Source organism: Microtus pennsylvanicus, chromosome 12 (genome assembly GCF_037038515.1).
Source record: "Microtus pennsylvanicus isolate mMicPen1 chromosome 12, mMicPen1.hap1, whole genome shotgun sequence".
In the NCBI taxonomy this organism is placed as follows: domain Eukaryota; kingdom Metazoa; phylum Chordata; class Mammalia; order Rodentia; family Cricetidae; genus Microtus; species Microtus pennsylvanicus.
In genome coordinates, this window is record NC_134590.1 from 930,069 (window position 1) to 944,792 (window position 14,724).

Consider the following 14,724-nt stretch of genomic DNA (forward strand, 5'->3'; position numbering starts at 1 on the left):
GAAGAGCACTGGCCGTTCTTCCAGGGATCTTGAGTTCAATTCCCAGCAACCACACGGTGGCTCACAATATCAATAATTAGATCTGGTGCCCTCTTCTGGCATGTAGGCATACATGCAGACAGAATACTGGATATATAAAATCTTTAAAAAAAAAAAAAAGACATGATCATTTGGAGTTAGCAGAGAAGTAACAGATTAGGATGGTTTCCTTCACATCATGTTTACATGGATGAGTATTTTACACAACTTTAAATGATAAAAGATCCAGAACTAGAGCTTTCTCTTTTAAATACTTGAATTTATTGTGAGCATGTGTGTGAACATGCACCACAGCATCCTTGGGAGCCGGGACCAGTGTCCGAGGACAACTTTCAGGAGTCAGTTATCTTCTTCCCTTTGTAGGTCCAGGGACTGAACTCAGGTGGTCAGGCCTGGGGGTAAACATCTTACTGGCCCAAGATTTGTATCCTTTTTAAAAAGGCTCTGAATGTTTAGTATGCAAAATTGTCTTTGATTAGACTACAAAAAAATGTCTAACTATTTTCCAAACTATTTTCAAATACCAAAGACAAAAAAAGTACTCTAACCTGGAAGGCACTCCTGGAAGCTGCTATAAATTATTTTAGCCTTTGCTGTCTTTTCCAATGTTTCCCCTCACCACATAAAATGAAATTTTTACTCAGCTTTCAAAGGTATTAAATATTTTATAAGTATATTATCCTTAATTTTTTTCCAATATTATTTTCCTCGCTTTAAGCAAACTTGGTGACTATGTTATTAATCAATACTTACATATACTTAGCACAGTTAAGGACCGTGTTCAACCCCCAGCATAAACACAGCAGGCTGGTGAAATGTCTCGGTAATAAAATGTTTGCAATGTAAATCTAACTGCCATAGTGCTGGAGAGGTGGCTCAGTGGTTAAGAACACTGCTCTTCCAAAGGACCTGGGTTCAAGTTCCAGCATCTACATGGCAGCTCACAACCGTCTGCAACTTCAAGATCTGAGAGCCTCACACAGACATACATGCAGGCAAAAAACTAATGCAAATAAGATTTTTAAAAAAAAAGTAACTCTAACTGCCTAAATACAACAGCAGAATTAGAACGGACTCCACATTTGTCCTGACTGACACACATGCACTGCAGCATGCACGCACATTCATACACATATACATGCCATGTAAACTTGGGACAGGGTTTCACTGCGTATTCAAAGCTGGCCTGGAACCCAGAGATCCACCCACCTCTGCCTTACCAGTGCTGGGAATAAAAGCATGTGCCACTGCGCCCATCAAAATAAGTATCTAAGAGTCCCTACCCACTCTCAGTAAGGATCCAGTCCAGATCTCCTTAAGGATCACTATATACAGCAATACAATAATGCTCATATTTTCACGGCAGATGGAAAAAGCTTAATATGCCAAAAATGGAATACTGAATGCTGCTCGCCCATTCATGAATGTGTGGCAGCCAGAGGTCAACATCAATTAATTAATTAATATAGAAATTACTCTTGAGTCTTAACCAAAAGACTTACCCTTCAGTGATACTTTTAGGTTTGGGATGGGAGAGATGGCTCAGCAGTTAGGAGCACTTGCCGCTTCTCCCAGAGGACCTAGGTGCTCTGGGTGATACCAAACATTTCATGACAACAAGTAACCATTTTCAGACAACCACCTCTTCAGACCTCTTACTATACCCAAGTGGTGCAAATACATACAAGTAGGCACTCATAGATACACATAAATCTCAGAGAATAAAATTAAAAAAGAAAATGCCAGGGCTGTTACACAGAGAAACCCTGCCTTGAAGAATGAAAAAAAACAAACCTACATTCAGATGGGCATCAGCTCCCCCACCCCCGCTCCCCCCTCCCCATCACCCCAGACAGGATTTCTCTGTGTAGCCCTAGTGTGCCAGCACTGTACGGTGGGCACCAACTTTCTGGCACTTCATAAAGTCCTAGTGGATGGGATCATCAGTGGTAGTTAGTCTACAGGCATGTACAGACCACCTTTCAAATAATTTAAAGACAGAGGAGCACTCAACCATTCAAAAGATACATTAACAGGCTAGTTTTGTATCACTGATCTTACACACATTGAGTACATTCTATAAACTCCATAAAAATGCTGTTCACATCAGACCTGAGAAAATTCTAACTAAATGTTTTTTTGTTGTTTTTTTTTTTTTTTTTGGTAAGATTCAGTTGAGCAAAATGTTATCCAGGGTTCTATTATTGGTCACTCTTCATACATCAATTTTTGTACATTCAAAAACTTACCATCAGATCCAAGAGGAATGCATGTCATACAGTCGGAACAAAAAGAATGTCTGACTATGAATAAAAGAAGCAAGACATAGACTAGGATTTTGAGAGAATGTTAATACTGGATCACATGCAGGCTCCAGGTCACCTATCTCAGCCTCTCAAGTGCTAATAAGATACTACAGGCCTGTTTTCTGTCACATGGCTAAACTAGAAATTTTGAACAGAATATTTGTTTTATCTCAAAATACATAACATATCCCCTGTGAAGGTTTCTATGCTTGTGGGAATAGTGTGACAAATTACATCCTTGAGAAAAGGAATTACTAAGAATCCAGTTTTTTATATGCATCTCCAGAAGCAGAAAATGTAACAAGGGAATGGGCTAACAAGATTCTGTCAGGTACAAAAGGGCAGTAATCTTTTTTATTTATCTTATACTTGTTCATTTTAAATTTTTAATTAATTGGGACAGAGTCTCACTATGTGTGTAGCCCAGGCTAGCGTCAAAATTTTTGTTTTTCTAGACAGGTTATCTCTGTGAACTCCTAGCTGTCCTGGAACTCACTCTGTGTACTCAGAGAGATCCACCTGCCTCAGCCTCCTGAGTGCTGGGATGCAGGTGCACTGAATCTTAATCCTCCTACCTCAGCCTCTCAAATAGTGAGAGATACTTGCAATCCTCAGCACACTGAGCTTATTCTAATTTTAAATATAAGGAAAATATCTCATTTCTTGTAGCTATTACTCTGAAACCCTGATATTATAATTCAGTTTGCTTACAAAGTTTCTCCGATGTCAGAATGTATCAGAGGCATCTAAACTCCCTAATTAACTCCAATTAGAAAAACACCCATGATTAGATGAAGTTCTTACTTTACTTTCAACTGTTAAGTTTTGTTTATATTCTGGAGCAAAGACTCTTGTCCCTACAGTATGACATATCAAATTTTGCCTTAAAAGAAATTGAATGGGACTTTTGGAGTTTTGTAGTCAAATATAATTAAGAAAATTTCTCCATAGAGGGCTGGCGGGGGGAGGTATCTTCCTTAGCCATTAAACAATCTCTTTCAACCTCTAGTAACTATTTTAAGCCAGAATATATTCCAACCAAAATTTAATAGTACCTAGCAGGAACACAATAAAGTAACCCACAACACAATTTTATCCCACAGTGGTATACAGGAATCTGAATATATCCATGACAAAAAACAAATACAGATACTTGGACATTAACTCACCTGGCAAGGTCTGACTTCCGTTATATGTATCAGAACTTACAGACTTACTTTGGAGTTCATACAAAGACCAGAAGACTGCTTGAGCTCAGCACTGAGAATTTGCAGCTCTTCTGCTGGCTTGTCATTTAGTACCAGGGTCATTACAAAGTATTTTAAATCACAAAGGAGAAAGATTAAAATAATGTCTGCTACTGTGTCTTCTGGAGCTGCTACCAAGTTTCTCTTAGTCTACCTGCTCTTCTGAGTTAGCCTTTCCCAAAACCTGGGAGTATTTCCACGAAGCTGTTCCTAAAAACTCCACTTCTGCCTTGTTGCTGCTTGTTGGACAGCTGGAGCCTGACTCAAAAGACATGGCTTGTCCTCTTCTATGTCTGCCTAGTCCAGCAGCTGCCAAGATTTACAGCTTGCTTGCTCTTTTGTATTTCTCTTAAATGCTTAAAAAGAAAAAGAAAGAAAGGCATATTATTTTACAATTTTCATTCTGTAGTTTAGGCAAAAAACATTTCAGCAAAAATGGAAATTTTGTTTTACATATGCACCAACCCCTGTGCAGAAGAAACAGTTATGAAGGCTGAAATTCTCTCATATCTGGAACAGGGTAGGACAGAGCAGAGACATACTGTCTTCCAAATACAAAGCTTGATGCAAGCTGTCTAAAAATAAACTTTTTAAAAGATCATTTCAGACGAACACACAGTATTTATTAATGTTATTATGGGAGAAAAAAATAAATGAAAGCAAAGGTCTTTAAAGACTAACTCAAGTAAATAAAAGTAAAATTAGAGAATCTTTCCCTCCCTAGATAAATAAAAGCAGTTTACTACTGCACCAGTGTGTATTTTCAAGCAAATACAGAAGAAAAACTCATTAGCTCTTTAAAAAATACACACATTTAATGTTGGTCTGCTTTAATTCTAAGTATAGCAATTTCAAAAATACAAACTGAACACCATGGTAAAAGCAAACAGACATTCACAATAATTACGTCTAGAGACAGTTCAGCTTGGTAAGTTGTCTTCTGCGTGTCTTCAAGAGTCACTAAAATACTGCTGGTGTTCAGTTAGAATTAAAGGATGTGGAGAAATGAGATATGGTACAGCTAGAGCGAATAAGGAATTACATTTTTGCATTACCCCTAGATAAACAAACATTCAAAAATCAACACAATCTCTGTGTATTAGGAAAGGCAACCTTAAATTAATAGCTAGGGGATCACGTTTTGGTGGCGGTGAGCAGAAGTGACGGTTTGTAATTTGCACTTTGTAAAGCTCATCTATACCTGGTCAACCAGGAACCAAATGCAGGACAACGAAGTTCTCTGCTTCTTTTGGCCATAATGTGACAAGAAAAGTCATCTTTTGAAGATGCTTAAAAGAAATAAAGCATGTTTCTTTTTTTTAAAAAAAAAGTCAAATAATTAATGGAATAAATAAGCACTAACCCATAGTTTTACCATTCTTTCATCAATACACTTCAAAGATTTTTAATTTTGGCAAAAATTTCCCCAATTTTTAGTCTAAAATCCACCACTCATGTAAAAAAGTAAAATGAAGAGCTACCTAAACAATATTTTTCTGTTTACTCTTTGGCTAAGAAAGAAAACAAACAAAACAAAAAGAAACAGAAGACAACTCTAACACATGATAAAAGAAACTTTAACATGTAAAATAAAAATATCAATTTAAATCTTGGTACATTTTATAAAAACAAGAGGTAATGTTGTAATAAAACAGCAGTTGGCCTCAGCTAGCAACACACTGTTTGTTAACCCTGTGCAAGCAAACACTTTGTTCACACTACGCTTATTCCAACATGACTAGCCATGACTACAGACAAGTCAGGAGTCGTCTCCGGCCTCCTGCAGACATTTACAATCATAATGTGCCACAAAAAACTAAAAATGTCACTTCTAATAGGATAATGTAGATCTCGCTTGGATTTGTTTTAGGTATTCAACAGCGGAGTTACAAGGACTAAAGCAATCTAAAAGCTTATGAACACTGTTGTTCACACCGTTCTTCAGTACACACTGAACTGTTTGACACATTTCTCTTCATACATAGCAAGCAACAGCACCCAATACAAGCCTGAGAAGAAACGCTGCTGTGTAAATACTGCAACTATTCCTGAAATAAGAATCATGGGATATACGCTCCAAAGCTGCCCATTCCCATAATTTGTATTGCATAGGTCACATAATCACACACACATATATACACATGTGTATATATGTGTACATGCAAAGAATATATTAAGACGACAATGAAGTCTAGTCACAGAGCAATTTACAGGCTCAATATATTTTTTACATTTTGCTTGAAAGAAATTTCAATATTTTACAGTCTTTCATTAGACATTATATACACTGCACTTTATGAAATCTAAAGGGTATGAAATAAATTTTTCCAACATTTTGGTAACAAAACACACAATATTTCTCCAAATACTTGTGCTATCTACATGATCTCTTTGCTCTGGTAACCACTAATCACAAAAATGGACTCAATGGATAATTAGAAAAATTATCTAACACCATGCATGGGTTTAAATCATGTTTAATATCCTATCCTAGAAACATTCTACAAATCTCAAGATTTAAAAAATTAAGTCTCTCCTCTGATTTTTAAAAGATATCTTTTCATGACAACATCCGTAACATTGACAAGTACATGTTAAGGCTAGTATCATCTCCTTTTGTGAATTTTTTTTGTTTTCTGCTTGTTTGTTTTTTTAAGAAAGATAGTAAAACCCACATTCTCTCAGGGCTTTAGCCTGGACCACCAGGAAATGAGTGCAGTGAACATAACTCAGTCCTGCGGTCAGGATGCGGTCGCTCCTTCCCACTCCACAAGGTACTGCACCTTCCCGTCGAGCGTCACTCGCCGAGCCAGAACGCGGTACTTCTCGCCACATGCTATTCTACCTGCAGCACCAAAATAACTAGTGATGGAGTTTTTCAGGTGATTGAGCTGTAGCTCCTGATCAGCTAAATTATTCAAGATTTCTGTGTTAAGTTCTTCAAACTGATAATCTTCTTTGCCTTCATCATCTTTTACAACTTCTGAGTTCTGAGTCTGGAGTGCTCTTCTTGGAAGGCGACCTCTTCTTCTCCGCAAATGTGGTATTGCAGCAGGCCAGGATCTTCCTGTGCGAGTTCTCTTTCTAGAGTCAGATAATCTAGGGAACAGAAAAGAAAAATCTCCTAAAATGATTTTTCTAGAGTCAGACAATCTAGGGAACAGAAAAGAAAAATCATCTGGAGTTTAAAAACCTTTGCATGAGCAAAAGGCCGTGTATTGGATTCAGACAATTAAAATAAAAAAAAAAAAAACCCGAAATGAGGCACAGTCGTAGACTACAAGCATCACAGTTCTCAACAAAAGCCAGGTGTGGGGCGCACACTTTTAGTCCCAGAACTCCGGAGGCAGGGGCCGCAAGTCTCTGAGGTTAGCCTGCTCTACATAGTGAGCTATAAGGAGATGGGGGGGGGGGGGCAGCTTTAACTGAAAGCACACAGCTGGTACATAATGGCCAGGCCACATATTTCCTAACAAACCTGGTACACTTATAATCTTAATCTTGGTATTCAGTAGATTGTGGAAGGAGGGATAACATGAGTTTTAAGTTCTGGGTTGCAAAGAGAGCATTTAATGTAGGGCCCTCAAAATGGCTCAGTGAATAAAGGCACCAAGCACCAAACTGACAACTTGAATTCAACCCCCAGAACCAACAAGATGAAAAGAGAGCACTGACTACTTTATGGCCTCTACACACACAGGCTTGTGCACACCAATGGATGCCATGTGTGTGTAGGTGCCCAGGAAGGGCAGAGAGGACACCAAATCTCTTGAAACTAGAATTGCAGGCGGTTGTAAGCTGGCTGATGTGGGTGCTAGGAACCAAACAGAGGTCTGCTCTAAGAATAATGAGCACTTTGAAACCACTGAGCCATCTCTCTAGGAAAAAGGAAAAAAAAAATTAATGAGAAACGTGCCGTTTGAATTCTAAAAGTGAAAACATTCAGATGAGTGGTGACCCCAACAATTTACACGCTCTGCTCCTCAAAACCCAAGGTTCACGTGAGTCACATCTACTGCCAAGTTATTCAATCATCACTATACAATCATCACTATCTGAAATTAGGGCTACTAAGAAAAACTCTGCCACAAAAGAACAAAACCAAACAAAAAAACAACCTAATGTCCTTGCTCAAGGCAATGCATTACCTGCCCACAGTCAAATAGTCCTAACTAAATGCAATGGGCTAAATAAATAAAACGTAGGACTTATTGAAAAGCAGAGATACAATGAAAAGGGGACAAACAAGAGGATTGTGTGTGTTTGTATTTGGGGGTGAAGGATAAAGACAGGATTTCTTTGTGTAGTCTTAGCTGTCCTAGAACTAGCTCTGTAAACTAGGCTGGCCTCAAACTCACAGAGATCCACCTGCTTCTGCCTCCTGAGTGCTGGGATAAAAGGCGTGCACCACCGCTGCCTGGCACATCTGTATTTTGAAAGAATAAGTTAAACATTTTTTTAAAAATTAGTAACTAAAACTGAAAACCTTATGTAAATCAAAGGACAGTCAACAAGACAAAATAGCAGCCTAAAGAATGGGAAAAGATCTTCACCAACCCCACATCAGACAGGGGTCTGATCTCCAAAATATACAAAGAAATTGGTCATCAAAAGAACAAATAATCCAATTAAAAAAAATGGACTAGAGACCTAAACAGAGAACTCTCAACATAAAAATCTAAAATGGCTGAAGGACACTTAAGGAAATGCTCAACATCCTTAGTCATCAGAGAAATACAAATCAAAACAACTCAGATTCCATCTTATACCTGTAAGAATGGCCAAAATCAAAAACATTGATGACAACTTATGCTGGAGAGGTTGTGGGGAAAAGGGAACATTTCTGCATTGCTGGTGGGAGTGCAAACTGTTACAGCCGCTTTGCTTATCACTATGGGAATTTCTCAGAAAATTAGGAAACAACCTTCCTCAAAACCCAGCAATACTACTTTTGGGTATATATCAAAAGGATGCTTAATTGTACCACAAGCACATGTGCTCAACTATGATCATAGCAGCACTGTCTGTCATAGCCAGAACCTGGAAACACCCATAGTGCTCCTCAACCAAAGAATGGATAAGGAAAATGTGGTACATTTAGACAATGGATTACTACACAGCAGAGAAAAGTAACGACATCTTGAAATTTGCAGGCAAATGGATGGAGCTACAAAACTTCATATTGAGTGAGGTAACCCAGACCCAGAAAGACAATTATCACATGTACTCACTCATAAGTGGTTTTTAAACATAAAGCAAAAAAAAACAAAAAACAAAAAACAAACCAGCCTTCAAATCACAATCCCAGAGAACTTAGACAACGAGGACCCTAAGAGAGACATACATGGATCTAATCTACATGGGAAGTAGATAAAGACGGGATCTCCTGAGTAAACTGGGAGCATGGAGACCATAGGAGAGAGTAGAAGGGGAGGGGAGAGGCAGGGAGGGGAGCAGAGAAAAATGTAGAGCTCAATAAAATCAATAAAAAAAATTAGGAAGCTAGGAAAATTTGATTTAGGAAACTTACAAAACTCAGAAAGCATAAAAAAGACTCACTCAGGAGACAGAGGCAGGAGAATCTCTGTGAGGTCAAGGCCAGCCTGGTTTACAATGCTTCCCTTACAGTTATAAAAACAGTGCAGCATCTCTGGAGAGGAGCTCTTTGGAGCTGTCAACAGTCACACAGGGACACTCCAGGATGGAGCTTTTGAGTTGTCACAGGAACAGAGCTGCCTTTAAGTCATATATGGTCCCGTAAGTAATCCTCCCTCAGAAAAATAACTCACTGGCTCACCAAGCTTTAAAAAAAAAATGAAAAAGCCAGGCAGTGGTGTCACTCAAGGCACAGAGAGGCAGGCAGTCCCAAGCTGAGTCTACAGAATGAGCGCCTACCCGTAATGCCGGGAAATGCTAGATGAGGTAGTTTCTTTTGCACTGGAAGCTCCCATGGGGTCCACATCTGAGGTACTGGATGAGTGTGCAAGCCCCTCAGTTCTCCTGAGACAAGAGAATGCAAATGGTATGACATCTATATTACATAACAATAGAAACACTAACTCCCTCGCAAACAAAATTCCCAGGAAAGAAAAAAGCAATTATTTACCCTATAGAACAAGGTAACTCCAACGCAGGATTCTCTGAAACTGATTCCTTATCCTGGAAATTTAAAAAAAAAAAAAATTAAGGAAAAAAAGAAAAGGAATATTCTTAAAGGACAGTTCTGCTTTAACTGGAATAAAACACTCGATCATTGCACGAACCTTCCCGAGAACATTTATAAAGAAACCTCTTACCAAAGGTGGCTCAGCAGTTTTTTGAATCATTTTCCTTGTATATGGGCCAGGAGGACGACCTACAGACTTTTTCTTTCCTTTTTTTTCTATCCCATTGCTTACTTCCCTGAAACAAAGCCAGTTTGTATTTAATCTTTGCAGAAAGCAAAATGACAGTTACTTTACATAGCTAATTAAACAACTTGAATCACACTTTCTAAAGTTCCAAGAAAAAAAGTGTTCTTTTCTATAACTCTAATATGCTTATTACTTCAAGATTTTAAAGATAATGAATCACCAGATAGCCATACCAGCTGAATTTTATTACTATTGTTGTTGTTGTTGTTGTTTGTTTTTAGAGACAGGGTTTCTCTGTGTAGCTTTGGAGCCTGTCCTGAAACTAGCTCTTGTAGACCAGGCTGGCCTCAAACTCACAGGGATTCACAGGCCTCTGCCTCCCGAGTGCTGGGATTAAAGGTGTGCGCCACCACAGCCCAGTTTGGGATTAAAGGCATATGCCACCGCAGCCTGGCTACCAGCTGAATTTTAAAACTTTAGTTTCTTCTTGGAGGAGACTTTAAAATTTTACAACAAAAAATGACTACAAAATTAGTTAATCTAATGAAAATATCTATATTAAAATTTCAGTATCACCAATTTTTCATTAAATATATAGTCACGTACACAATAGCTCGTGTGTGTGTATATATGTATGTATATATGTATGTGTGTGTGTGTGTATATATATATATATATATATTTTTTTTTTTTTTTTTTTTTTACACCCTTGAGTGACATGGTCAGAAACAGGATCAAGCCCAAGACAGCAGAACATAAAGGAGAAATAAGAAATCTTCCATACTGGACACAGCCACTGATAGGTCAAACAGCAAACAAGAAAATAAAGCTAAGTACTAAGCAATACCAAAGGAAAAAGTTAATAGTCAAGGGTATCTCTAAAAGAAGAGAACATGCAGAATACAGACTTGATGAAGAATAGCTGCTACAGAAAGATATAAGGGATACAAAGGTGCTTCCTGTGCGCTGAAGGGCTTCCATCATACATTCCCACATAAACAAGAAAGCTAGTAAGATAAAGGATCATGAGGATCGTATCAGGAAAATACAATGAAAGAAAAAGAAAAGCAACACTACTAGAGTAGAGTAGAAATAAGATAAACCAGTAAAAACTCAAAGTGGAAGCAAGCGGAAGGATGATGTAGGAGGACAGAGAAGTAGGTCTAGAAGTCAAAGATGTTGAGGAGAAGATAATGTAACATACAGCAGTGTGACACACAGCCTTAAGAGGACCAGAAGGAAGCGGGAGTCCTTCTCAGTAGCATCAATTAATCCGAGAGCTACCACACAAAGCATCCTCCTTAACATCATCATAGAATGTGATGTTTGTGAAATTCTTTTTTTCTAATTTATGATAGCAACTGATATAAAGGACTATATCAAATTGGATAATGGTAGAAATAAGCATTTCCTTTTTAGCACATATCTGTAAGGGAACAGCTTTCTTTTTTTTAATTTATTTATTATGAATATAGTGTTCTGGGCACCAGATCTCATTATAGATGGGTGTGAGCCATCATGTAGTTGATGGGAATTGAACTCAGGACCTCCGGAACAGCAGTCAGTTCTCCTAACCTCTGAGCCATCTCTCCAGCCCCAGCATTTCCTTTTTAAACGAAACCACTCAGTTGTATGTATTCTACTAAAACCTTCAAATGGCTACGGTAGTCAGTGTTTTGTAAACATATTTCTTACTCTGCAGCATAACTACTCCAAACTTGCTCTCTCTCTAAATTTCCCTCTGCATACAACCCTTTCACTTCACACTCCCTTGAGAAAATAAGACTCCCAGCAGTAACTTTGGCCTCTAACTTCTACAGTCATATCTATATTCACCAGAAAGGTGTATCCTCTGCTATCAAAAGCTATTCTCAGACAGAGGCAATAGGTTAGCTTCACTCTCTCCTACACTCAACTTTCTTAGACACTGAGTCATTCTTAGGACACAAAAACGGATTCCAATTATTTCCCACACTAAAATTGCTGCCATGTTCTACTGTCATTCTGTCTTCACTTTACAAACTTCTTAGCTTTGATGACATTTTCCTCTCCACTCTTTTCTGCCTCATTCAGGATTCTTCTATGCGCTTTTCTCTTTATTATCTTCATTATTATTCTGAATATGTTAGTAACCCTGACATGCAGAAGAAGCATATTTTTGTACATAAATCAGGAAGTGCAGATAGTCATACTTCAACTCATTCCAATCTTTACTACTCTAAATAAACGACTTGTCAAGGTCACCAATAACAAAATGTTACAGCGTCCAGTAAACATTTTACTAGCTTCCAATGCCATTTAATTTGTCCACCATTACTGACTCCTAACACCAAATGCTCCTGGTCTCCTCCTACCATGCCGGTGGTGCCGCTCTCATCCCTGTTATTTCATACCTTCCCCTTTATAATTTCTAAGTCCAGACACCACCTGAAGAACCATTCTCTTCCCCGCTTACTCCCTACGTCATTTTATTTGTTCTCCTACCTTTAAAGTCAGTCCTGACCTGACCTGCGCTGCTCACGTACAAACAGAAGTTGCCTCCATGGAACTATTCAGATGCGTTGTGAGAACAGAACCAGGAGATGCTCCACCCACCTCACCATCACTTTCCTCCTTATCCTCGCTAAGAAACCAGCATCCATGAGTTGCTCAAACCATAAATTTCGAATCTATTAACTTATCCTTCCCCCCTTTCACTCATAAATTTAGTTTAATAGCAAATCTGATCTCAGTTCTTCTCCTGAAAAGAGATCTCAAACCTATTCACTCCACTTAACTGCTCCCACCCACTCCTGCCAAGTAAGCATCTCATCTGGACAAAACCAAGTCTCTTTCTTTTCCTACCTCTATTCTAACCGCTCAACTATTCTCCAAATAATTTTTTTAAGGATAATTAAATCTGCTTACACCATTTAAATGGCTACCATTGTTTGGAGGGAACAGGGGATCCCTACCTACGAGCTGCTATGTGATCAAGACCCACCCAATCTTTCAAATATCCAATCCTTACTCTCTAGTTCCCATTTATACCAAATTAGTTTTCTGTTGACAACCAGACTATGTCTCATAGCCTCCCCACCTGTACTCCTGCACCCTGGAGTATTCTCTGCCCCTTTATTCTTCAGTCTTTAAATTACTCTAAATTGATTCTCCAAGATCACCTTACATAGCCCTTCCTTAAGCCTCCCCTTTAAGAACAATGTTCTCATCTCTGTTGACCCAGTGGGGTCTAAAACACTGAATTAATTCTAAATGGCATCAAAATGATCATCAATTATTTTACATGTTTATTACATACTTCTCTCACTATAACGCAATCCATTAAGCACAAGGGAAAACTCTGTCTGGTCATTATCTCCACAGCACTGAGAAAGGAAGGCGTCTGACAAAAGTGCTGAATGAACGAATAAAAAGTAAATCAACAAGTGAAGATGTAAATATTTTAAGTTATTTTTTTAAATCAACTGTCTATTCCTTGAATGCCAAAGGCCTAAAATAAATAAACATCTAGCACATTTTCTCACCTTGCCTATGAAGGAAATTATAGACTGGGTTTGGAGTTGGAGATTACCCAGGTCTGTGGCACTCTAATATATTCTAATGCGACCACATAACACACATCATCAGTTACAAATAAATAAGCTGAAAGAAAAACTACATCACCGATCAACTTTTACCTTGAATCACATATAGGTTTGGATGCTTTTCTGCCTTTAATTTTAAATTCATGGGATGTTCCTTCAGGTTCTTTCTCTGCTTTGAAAGCCACATTTGGTGGCACAGGAGGAACACGAATTCGCAACCCAAACAAATGCTTCTTCTTCTTTATTTCTTTCCCAGACATAAACCTATTTTTAAAAAAATTAACTAAAATTTTATAAGCTGCACATTTACATGGAAGACCCTAACTTACAACTTTCAAATTAGGCCCTTAAACATGAAAAGCTACCCATACCACAAAAGTATTTTCCCGTTGGTGTCTCTGATTCTTATCTACAGGCTTCAGGCTATCAGGTGGAAGGGATAAGACAAAAATAGAGAAAGTTCTAAGTTCAACTTCTTCCAAACATGGCTTCTGTATTGGGTGTGATGACAGACAGCTACAGTCCCAGAACAGGGAAACATCTGAATTCAGGTTTAATGGTCACTAGTGTTAGGAAACAGGATCTCATTATGAAGGTGAACTGGCCTTGAATCCATAATTCTCCTGCCTCTACGACCCTCAGGGCTTCTGGCTCTGAATGAACCCAGGACATGGGCGAGCCTGAGCATACATCAGTAACAACCTGTCTCAAATTAATAATTAAATAAGTTACTTCACAAAGCAAGTATTTGATTCCAATAAATTCTATTTCAGAATGTATTTGTAGTACATAAAATCTGACCAGAAATAACTTTTAGAAAGAGTAGACAGAGGTCAGACATGGAGTTGAAAGCAATTTAGACCCTAAAGGTGTGAGTACACCTCCCTGGCCTACCACAAACATTTTCTTGTACCTAACTCTGCTAGAGTCTTCCTGGCCACAAACACCCCTACCTCAGCTGTTCGAAATGTTCTTCCATTGTATGCACCTTTGAGAATGTGCAGCTCTCGTTCCTACCATTATCAGTAACAGGTATATTTCTGATATTTTAAGATGGAATTAAGAACTGATTCAAATAATATTTTATCAGTACAATCAGCTACTCAATTATTATCTTACAGTTTTTCAAGCTAATTCAAAGATCTAGTTACAAGTAATTAAAATTATCTAATAAGAAAATATTGTCAAGTTCAAA

At 38.2% G+C, this 14,724-nt stretch overlaps 1 protein-coding gene across 3 annotated transcripts in view; it reads right to left on the reverse strand.

The window, feature by feature from the left end:
- Positions 1-4,401: 4,401 nt before the first annotated feature.
- Positions 4,402-14,724, reverse strand: part of Mtf2 (metal response element binding transcription factor 2) — a 39,078-nt gene continuing 28,755 nt past the window's right edge. For all 3 annotated transcript variants that reach the window (XM_075942778.1, XM_075942779.1, XM_075942780.1), the window contains 5 exons: positions 13,623-13,793; positions 9,889-9,994; positions 9,699-9,751; positions 9,488-9,592; positions 4,402-6,691 (listed from right to left, as the gene is read on the reverse strand). In XM_075942778.1, coding sequence (XP_075798893.1) covers positions 6,334-6,691; positions 9,488-9,592; positions 9,699-9,751; positions 9,889-9,994; positions 13,623-13,793 — 793 coding nt within the window. In that variant the 3' untranslated portion in view covers positions 4,402-6,333. The remainder of the gene's footprint in view (positions 6,692-9,487; positions 9,593-9,698; positions 9,752-9,888; positions 9,995-13,622; positions 13,794-14,724) is intronic.